At 47.5% G+C, this 10,229-nt stretch overlaps 1 protein-coding gene across 2 annotated transcripts; it reads left to right on the top strand.

Moving 5' to 3' along the window:
• The first annotated feature begins 474 nt into the window (after positions 1-474).
• Positions 475-4,288, top strand: LOC123813392 (leukocyte immunoglobulin-like receptor subfamily A member 6). 2 transcript variants are annotated; one of them, XM_045830384.1, is made up of 5 exons: positions 475-575; positions 740-775; positions 933-1,208; positions 1,353-1,658; positions 3,859-4,288. In XM_045830384.1, exons 1-5 carry the CDS (start codon positions 545-547, stop codon positions 3,939-3,941), a joined length of 732 nt encoding a protein of 243 aa, XP_045686340.1. In that variant the 5' UTR covers positions 475-544; the 3' UTR covers positions 3,942-4,288. The 2 variants fall into 2 exon arrangements, with proteins under 2 accessions (XP_045686340.1, XP_045686339.1); XM_045830383.1 differs by having other exon boundaries at positions 499-575; positions 653-775.
• The last annotated feature ends 5,941 nt before the right edge of the window (positions 4,289-10,229 follow it).

The raw sequence follows: 10,229 nt of genomic DNA, 5'->3' as shown, positions 1-10,229 counted from the left end.
TTCTGCTTTAGACATAGAATGCTCATTTTCTGCTGAGAAGAGTTCTCAAGATACAGAAAGTCAGTCTCCTGGATTACGGATGTATTTCCGGTTCTAACACAAGTATGTGGCAGCACTAGCTGATTAGTAAATATTTCTCTATGGACAAGTCAGAGATAAAAAGTAAATGCTGTTTTTTGGAGGCTGAGACAATGAGTATTGAGTTCTATTAAGGGTCAGCCTGTGGAAGGTGGACAAAGGACCAGAGCCTGGGTCCCACCCTCTCTGACAGAAGCAAAGACCAGGCAGAGGGTCCTAGAAGTAAGAAGAGACCCCAGATCTGGGCTCAGCACCTCCAGAAGGTGAGGAATCCTCCTGAGCCCTCGTCATGGAAAAACCCAGAGCCAGGCCCAGGGCGGGGCCATCCCCTTGCTGTGGGTCTACAGGGGTGGGAACCCAGAAGGGTGGCTGCAGCCTCTGACTCACCACATCCTGTGCATCTCTGTCCTCCAGGCCCAGGGTCTCATCCACCTGCAGAGCGGGAGCACTCAGAGCAGACGGCACTATGTCCATCCTCCCAGCTCTTCTCTGCCTCGGTCAGTTGTGGGACATGGGCATGGAGCAGCCGGAGGGGATGGGGCAGCTGCACATACTTGTTTATGGGGACCCTCAGGCTCAGGCAGTTGGAGCAGATGCGGCCCCGAGTTAAGGGAATCAGCTCTGACATCCAGGTGCAAATCTGACAGGGACTCTCTTCCAGGGCTGAGCCTAAGCCAGAAAACCTGTGAGCAGAATGGTGAGTCCTCCCCAAGCTCCCTGACCCACTTCCTACTTCTCCCCTGGGGCCCAGAAGGGAGCACAGAGGTTCCGGGATAAAAGAGAAGGGATGTGGGCTGAGCTGGGAAATGAGGAACAGGGAAGGTCCGCCTAATGCAGCTTCTGCATCTTTCCAGGGACCCTCCCCAGACCCACCATCTGGGCTGAGCCAGGCACTCCCATACCCTGGGGGAGCCCTGTGACTATCTGGTGTCAGGGGACCCTGAAGGCCGATGAGTACCGCCTGTATAGTGATAAAAGTCATAGCTCCTTGGACACACAGAAACTACTGTGGCCCATGGACAAGGCCAAGTTCTTCATAAAAAATACCCGTGCAGAGAGATATTATTGTAAATACCTCAGCCCCACTGGCTGGTCAGAATGCAGTGACCCCCTGGAGCTGGTGCTAACAGGTGAGAGGACCCTCAGGGATCTCAGCCTCTGGCTCTGCCATCAGGAAGGAAGATGCTCTTCGGGGTCTCCCCCTCACAGAACAGCCCTGGGAGACATGAGGGAGATGTGAGTCCCATTTAACATGCTGCCTCCTTCTCTCCTAGGAATCTACTACAGCAAACCCAGCCTCTCAGCCCTGCCCAGCCCTGTGGTGAAGTCAGGGGGGACTGTGACCCTCCAGTGTGGCTCATCAAAGGGATTTGAAAGGTTCATTCTGATTAAGGAAGGAGAAGACAGGCTCTCCTGGACCCTGGACTCACAGCAACACCCCAGTGGGTGGGTCCAGGCCCTGTTCTCTGTGGGCCCTGTGACCCCCAGACACAGGTGGACTTTCAGATGCTATGGCTATTACAGGGACAGCCCCCTACTGTGGTCTCACCCCAGTGACTCCCTGGAGCTCCTGGTCTCAGGTGAGAGCCCCTGACCCCTTCATCTCTGAGCACATCAGCTCAAGATCCTGTCCCCTGGAGACGTCTGAAGTTGGATGAGAGTGAGGGGTCTCTGGGAGATGGTCAGTCAGCAGAGATCTGCCCACAGAGACCCTCCCAGTCACTTTCACCTGGGTTTAAAAAGTGGTTATGTAGGCAGATGGAGTTTCATTAAGGTACCATAAGCAGATGTAGCAGAAGAATGTGAGTGATTTGCCAACTCTAGGTTTGTTCCAGACCCTCACTTCCTTCTGCCCTCATTCTCAGGACTCTATGGAGGCCCCCAACCCCCACCCACAGGGCCCATCCCCATAGCTGGTGAGTCCCTGAGAACTTGGCCAGAGGAAGTACAGGGCAGCCCAGGGAAATTCTAAGGGTTCACTAGGGGATCTTGTGTCCCCCAGACAATCAGGGATGGGCTAGTGTCCCGGGGGCTGGGAGTCAGGCAGAGATGCCTGAACCACAGGATCCCTAGGGCTCTGGGGCTGGCAAGTGACATGAGGAATGGGCATGAAAGAGGGACATCAGGGGTCCAGACTGGTGGAAGGGCAGATGAATCTAGTTGGGGGAAGGTAGCCCTCCCCCTTCGCCCCCATCCTGAATTTCTAGACGGCTCTGAGGATCAGCCACTCACCAACTCAGTCAGGCCCGCAGATCAATAAGTGAGGGTCCCTGTGGGGAGGTGGTGGCTGTGTCCATGGGGACAGGGCCTGAGTCCTGTGCAAGTTCAGGCACTTCTGGAGGCTCTGACTTGGACACACCCTTCCCCTCTGTGTGTCTCAGTGTCTCCAAGTGTAAAAGGAGAGAATCGTGGCCCAGAGCTTAGATTTCCTTTCAGTTTTGGTTCTGACCTCCTGGGAGTGGGGCTCACAGGGAAGCCCTGCAGGATGTGATGTCATGGGAACTGTCACCTCTGCAGCACTAATGGTGACACTACAGGGAGGGACAGGCAGGACAATGTCTGAGGTTGAGACCCTTTATTAAGCTCAGGTGTTCACCTCAGAGAAGGGAACAAGGGATAGAGTCAGTCCTGGTTCAGGTTCTGGCTCTGCTGCTCCCACTGTGGGTGCAGGTGGTCCCTTCTATTCTCTGAGTGTCAAGTTCATGTCTGTTCATCCCTGGTCCCCTCTGCTCACAGGCCTGCGGTGACATTAGGTGACATAAGGGACCTGATACAGCAGGAAGGAAAAGCCCTAGTTCACCTGTCACCAAGGTGGCTCCCTGACAGACCCTTTCTCTCAATCCACCTTGGCCCTACAGTAAACTTAGGAGAGTAGGTGACCCTGCTGTCAGTCACGGAGCCCGAGGGACACATTTCTTTGTCCATGAAGGTGTCAGTCCATTCCCTCCTCCACCAATTCTTCCTGTGTCCCATGACCTCAGCCCTTCCGGGGACCTACAGGTGCTACAGCTCACACCACACCTCCCCATAGCCATGGGGAATCCTGGAGCCCTGGTCATAGGTGAGGTGGCCTGAACCCTGTCCTCTCTGTGCTCACTCAGCAGAGAGCTATGTTTCTTCAGAGTCTTAAACAGTAATAAATGGTGGACTTTAGAAAGCTCCACAAAGGGGGATGTTCTGAAGCCCCTGACACCAACCCTAATCCATGGATCCTGGTTCATCAGCTGTTGAGTTAGTGGATCTCTCAGCTGTAGGGGAATGAGCTTCTGGGCTCTGTCTCTCAGACGGAACCCAGAACACACCACTTCCTTACTGTGACCATTTATTACTAATCCTGAGCTGTAGGGCAAGTAAACTCTGGTCCAAAGTGAATCTGTGTTGGTTCAGGGGCCACAAGGGGCTGAGATGATCCAAGGAGGAGACAGGAACCTGGCAGAGTCAAGTCTGGGCTTATGACATGACCCTGTGAAAGTTACAGTCTGAGAAGAGGGGCATTGGGGAGCATAGACCCCAGGAGGGAGGCTCGTGTCTCCCCAGGTCCTCACTCACACCCCAATTTCATGGTCCTCAGGGGCAGCCAACACTGTCAGCCCATCACAGAACAAGTCAGATCCCAGGAGTGGGGAGTGAAAGAGCCCTCAGTTGTGGGGATGGGTGCAGAGAGTCTGGTCCTGCCAGAGACAGATGTCCTGGGTGGACATCCTGGATTCTGGGGTGACTTTGGTCTGCTCTGTCCTCTGTGACCTTTTTGCCTATATTCCCTAATCTTCCACCCCCAAGACTACACAGTGGGGAATCTCATCCGCTTGTGCTTGGCCGGATTGGTGCTGGTGGTCCTTGGGGTGCTGCTCTTTGAGGCTTGAGACAGCAAGAGGAAGACCCACACTGCAGCCAGGACGTGAACACAGAGGGGACAGGGCACTGTTCAGAGAGGGGGAGCCATGGAGCCCCTCTGATGACCCAAGAGGTGGTGAAGACAGTCTGGACCACAGGTGGGGAAACTGTCTGCTGATGTGTCCAGAGGAGAGAACAAGGTTTGGGTGCAGGGAGTGTCTCAGTGCTCCCTGTGCAGGGCTCTTCCTCCATTAAATGTCTGTTTCTCTCCCTTCTTGTTGACTTTCTGTAATGACCCCCTTGTTTTCTCTCCCCTGTGCCATGAGGGTCCTTCCCACATGGCTGTTTGAGCCCACACATCTAAAACCTCGTGCTGTCTTCCACTTTATGCAATAAAATATTATTTTTAATATTTTATTTATTTATATTTATAGAGAAGGGAAGGGAGGGTGAAAGAGAGGGAGAAAAACATCAGTGTGTGGTCAACTCTCACATGACCCCCCACTGGGGACCTGGTCCACAACACCAGGCATGTGCCCTGACTGGGAATCAAACCAGCGACCCTTTGGTTCACAACCCATGCTCAATCCACTGAGCTACACCATCCAGGGCTAATGAAATATTCTTCATGTCTAATCATTAGGTGATCAGATGGACATTGTTGAATCTTCCTCACCTAAGCTCACAGGACTTAACCCAGAACCAATCAATCAATAAATGGGCAAAATTAGATAGGAACCTGAAAGATGAATACAACTGATGCCTACCACCCTCTCTATTCCCACCATCCTTCCTGTCTTCATCAGATGCCATGTGTGCCATTTCCCCAGAACTGCCCTCACTTAGTGTTTGAAGGGACAGCCAAGTGTGGTACCACCTGAAAAACTAATCCTTTTTAATAATGATGTGATTTGTGGAATTTTCCAAAGTCTAAATATATATATATCAGAATATTACTCAACCACCAGAATGAAGAACAAACTGGGAACACAAGGCACAGACTGAGAGCAGGCAGAGGTGAGGGAGGAGGAGGCTGGATGAAGGTAGGTGCAGGGATCAGCCAAAGCACACACATGCATGAGCCACAGACAGATAGGGGTACAGTCGTGGCCAGAGGGACAGGGGGTTGAGGGTTTGGTGGAGGTGGGCAAAGGTGAGGGGCAGGGTGAAGAGATATCTGTAATAGTGTCAACAAGAAAAATGAAGAAAAAAAACTGCCATTTCAGACAACATGAATGGATCTTGAGGACATTTTGTTAACTCAGCCAGATCACGGCTGAGTTAAATCAATACTGAATGACCACGGCAGAGGAAAATCAATACTGAATGACCACATATATATGTGGAATCTATAAAATCCAAACGTGTAAAAACAGAGGGTGGAATGGTGGTGACCACAGGTACTGGGGGAAAGGAGAGAAGTTGGTCATAGAGCATCCACTTTCAGTTATGAGATTACCTCTTCCTGGAGTCTCACGTACACCCTGGTGATTACAGTTAACAAAACTGTGTCATATACTGGAAAAAGTGTATCTGAAATGTCCTCACCACAAAAAAAAGTAAGTGGCAGTTATGTGACTTCTGAACAGTATTGTTAGCTGAAGCTGAGGTGGTCGTATACTGCAATATATGAATGCATCCATTCAATCCACTGTATGCCTTACACTTGCAGAATGCTGTATGTCCCTAATATCCCAATAAAGCTGGAAAGTTTACTGCATTTTTTATTTAATAAAAACTTACCGCCCTGGCTGGCATAGCTCAGTGGATGGAGCGCGGGCTGGGAACCAAAGTGTCCCAGGTTCGATTCCCAGCCAGGGTACATTCCTGGGTTGCAGGCCATAACCCCCAGCAACCGCACATTGATGTTTCTCTCTCTCTCTATCTCCCTCCCTTCCCTCTCTAAAAAATAAATAAATAAAATATTTAAAAAAAAAAAAAAAAACAACTTACCTAGAGCAGGACTTCCAGCCAAGATGGAGGCATAGGTGGATGCACCGTACCTCCACACACAACCAAGATTGGCACAACAACAATTTAGAGGCATATTAACACCCAGAACTGACAGAAAATTTATCTGAATGGAAGTCAGACAGCCAAGAAGTTGAAATAGACCCATTCATCCAGACCGGTAGGAGGGGTGGAGACTAGCAGCCAGGTGCAGAGAACAGGGAGAACTGGGCGCATAAGGCAACTGGGAGTGCGCAAGGCATCTGGGGTGTACAAGATCGCAGCGGGTGGACCCTGAGTATGCAAGCGGCAGCTGGCAGACCCAGTGAGGCGGCTCTTGTGGAGCAGGGCAGAGTGTGCAACCCAGGATCCCAGAGAAGGGACTGAGGTCCCACGAAGAGCAGAGATACTGCCATTCTTCCCTCTCGACCCCCACCCACTCACGTATATCACAATCTAGCGACTGGGTTGCCCAGCCCTGGTGAACACCTAAGGCTCCTCCCCTCACCATAACAGGAGCAACCAAACCAGATAGAGAGAGAGAGAGAGAGAGAGAGAGAGAGAGAGATGGCTCAAACAGAAGAACAAATCAGTGCCCCAGAACTCATCCTATTGAGCGACTAAGAGATAGCTAACCTATCAGAAGCACAGTTCAAAACACTGGTGATCAGGAAGCTCACAGAATTGGTTGATTTTGGTCACAAATTAGATGAACAAATGCAGGTTACCATAAAAGAAATGAAGGAAAATGCACAGGGAACCAATAGTGATGGGAAGGAAACTGGGACTCAAAACAATAGAGTGGACCAGAAGAAAGAAAGAAACAACCAAACAGGAAAGAATGGAGAAATAAGAATTCAAAAAAAATGAGGAGAAGCTTAGGAACCTCCAGGACATCTTTAAACATTCCAACATCCGAATTATAGGGATACCAAAAGGGGAAGAGGTAGAGCAACAGATTGAAAACGTATTTGAACAAATAATGAAGGAGAACTTCCCCATTCTGGCAAAGAAAATAGACTTCCAGGAAGTCCAGGAAGCTCAGAGAGTCCAAAAGAAGCAGGACCCAAGAAGAAACACACCAAGGCACATCATAATTACATTAGCCAAGGTAAAAATGAAGGAGAGAATCCTAGAAGCAGCAAGAGATAAGGGGACAGTAACCTACAAAGGAGTTCCCATCAGACTGTCAGCTGATTTCTCAAAAGAAACCTTACAGGCAAGAAGGGGCTGGCAAGAAGTATTCCAAGTCATGAAAGACAAGGACCTATATCCCAGATTGCTATATCCAGGAAAGCTTTCATTTAGAATGGAAGGACAGATAAATTGCTTCTCAGGTAAGGTCAAGTTAAAGGAGTTCATCATCACCAAGCCCTTATTTTATGAAATGTTAAAGGGACTTATCTAAGAAAAGAAGATTAAAAAAAACATGTATAGTAAAAGGACAGCAAACTCACAATTATTAACAACCACACCTAAAGCAAAACCAAAAGAAACTAAGCAAACAACTAGAACAGGAACAGAACCACAGAAATGGAGATCACATGGAGGGTTAGCAACAGAGGAGTGGGAGGAGGAGAGAGGGGGAAAAGGTACAAAGAATAAGTAGCATAGATTGTAAGTAGAAAATAGACAGGGGGAGGGTAAGAATAGTATGATAAATGTAGAAGCTAAAGAACTTATAAGTATGACACATGGATATGAACTAAAAGGGGGGAGTGGGTGGGAGTGGGTGTACAGGGTGGAGGGGAGTGAAGGGGGGAAATGGGACAACTGTAATAGCATAATCAATAAAATATATTTAAAAAAACTTACCTAGAGCAAAATAAAAAATAATGTGATCTGATGATAGCACACATTGGAAGGTTTGAAAATCTATCTACCTATCTATCCATTTACCTACTATCTGAGTGATTATGTATCTGTGCATCAGTCTTGCTACCTCTCTATTTATCTATTTATTCATCTATCTGTCAACTCATTTTTTCATCTACCTATCTCCCTGTCTCAATTATCTGTCTGGCTTATAGTTCTGAAACAATAAAAAATTCTATTGTCTGAATCCATACAGTTAGTTGTAATTTGTTGTAACAACTTTACCAAGTTCCCTTTTCTTCCCTTCACTTCCTTTTCCTTCCTTCCCCTCCCCTTCCCTTTTCTCCTCCTCTCCCTCCTCTCCTCTCCTCCTCCTCCTTCTCCTTCTTCCTCTCTCTCTCTTCCTCCCTTCCTCCCTCCCTCCCTCCCTCCATAGAAAAAGAAGGAACTGGGTTTTTACTTATATACAACAAATGAGTTCAGCTAAAACAAGACTTTGCAAGTTTTCTTCTCTTCTAAAAATGCAGAGGTAAACTGCCCAGATAACTGCTTTCTTTTTGTAGCACACTACAAAAATATGCAAGTGGTACTAGACCTAATTAATATTAGATGAAAGAATTTCATATTTCTCCTGAAAATTATTTTATATTATTAACTATTTTTTGTATTAGCTTTGTCAGGGAACATTGAATATTATAAATTGAATGATAGTTATGACTTTCCAATAACACCTAGCTCAGTCAAAATACTCCTATGATTATAGAGCTTAGGAAAACTAAATGTGACAGCTTAGACACTAGCGGTGTTGAGTGATGTGGCTCAGGTCAGCCCCTCAGCACCTGCTATTTTTAGGGTGAGCAGAGCTGGTCCTCTTCCTGTGTGACTGACACCTTGCACAGTACACACTGTGGTGTGGGGACCCTGCCCACCACATCCTGTGATTTTGTCTCTTCAGCTTCACTTTAACAACTGAAAAACAAAATCATCCAAAGTTCTGCTATAAAAATGCCCACTGAGACTTTACCGTTTTTCCTAATGTAAGAAGAGCACAAATCTGATACTGTAACGTAAATTCACAAAAGTCATCACAGAATCCCCAAGTCAGGACATCTCCTCTATTGTCCAGAGGTACTTCTGACCCAGGCCAAGTTCAGATTTGAACAAGAATGTACATGTGTGTCTAGAAGGCTTCCCTCAAAATTGTTGACCACCTGCATCTCCCCTGATTCTGTCCTATTTTGTACGTGAATCCCCAGATGTGGTGCACCATTCAGCACTAGGTCGTGGACAGCTCCACCCATCAACAGCACGCCTGGCTCTGTGTGTGCGTGTGTGTGTTTGTGTGTGTGTGTGTGTGACTTCACTTTGTATTCGTATTTCCTTACAGTTTTTTCAATTATCCCTCTTTTCTCTCCTCCACAATTTTCAATCCCCCTCTCCCATGGGTATACGTCTGAGAATCCTGATTCACCAATTCAAAAGAAATTATGCACCCCTCTCTTCATTGCAGCACTATTTACAATAGTCAAGTGCTGGAAATAGATCATGTGCCCACCAGTACATGAGGGTATAAAATAATTGTGGAATATTTATGCAATGGAACACTATGCAACAGTAAGAGAGAAAGAACACCTGCCTTTCAAACAGCATGGATGGAACTGGAGGATTTGATGCTAAGTCAAATAAGGTAGTCAGTGAGAGACAAATACATGTGATCTCACCTATAAGGGGAATCTAATGAACAAAACAAACTAATGAAGAAAACAAAACCACAAGCATGGAAACCATGAACAGACTGACAGTGAACAGAGTGGGGAGGGAGAAGGATAACAGTGGAAAAAGGGGAAGAAACTAAATAAAGAACATGTATGAATGACCCACAGACTTGGACAACAGTGTACACATTCACTCTGGTAGTGGGGGATGCGATAGGCAAAAGAGGGAAAGGAGCAAATTGGGAAAACTGTACTAGAATTACAATAAAATGTGATTTTTTAAAGTATTCCACAGAGAAGAAAAGATATTTTCTATATTTTTGCTAAGGAAAAAGTAACTGATTCACTCTTCAGTCTGTCATGCATCTAGCATTGATTTTGTGTATGGAGTGAAGCAAGTGTGAAGTTCACCCTGTTCCACAGACTCCCCCAGCTGGCCCAGCACCCATGATGGAAAGACCAGGATCCACCCACTGCACTGGGAGAGTCTCTGTCATGATCGAGTGACCCTGCACTGTGGTCTGAGTCTGATCCCTCCCTCTGCTCCACTGGACAAGGTACCTCTGCTTTTCAGTGTCACAACCCTCCAACATCTCCACCCAAATCTGAACGTCTGTTTCCCTTCCCCCTCTATCTCAAGTAGGATGAATTCTGACCACATGTGTGGGGGTGGGGTTAGTATCACTGGGTTCTGAATGAGGGAAGTGAGAGCAAGAGAGAAAGAAGCCTGCTCAAGGGTCTGTCAGCCATTCAGAATGTGGTATTGCAACACTTCATATTTAAAGTGTGGAGGTGTTTTTCTACTTCTAACAGAACCCCCATGAATGACAATCTTTC

This window comes from Phyllostomus hastatus, unplaced genomic scaffold (genome assembly GCF_019186645.2).
Source record: "Phyllostomus hastatus isolate PE091 unplaced genomic scaffold, TTU_PhHast_1.1 phas_contig_151, whole genome shotgun sequence".
In the NCBI taxonomy this organism is placed as follows: domain Eukaryota; kingdom Metazoa; phylum Chordata; class Mammalia; order Chiroptera; family Phyllostomidae; genus Phyllostomus; species Phyllostomus hastatus.
Note: the sequence above shows the minus strand (reverse complement) of the source record. Positions and strands in the feature narration are given on the sequence as shown.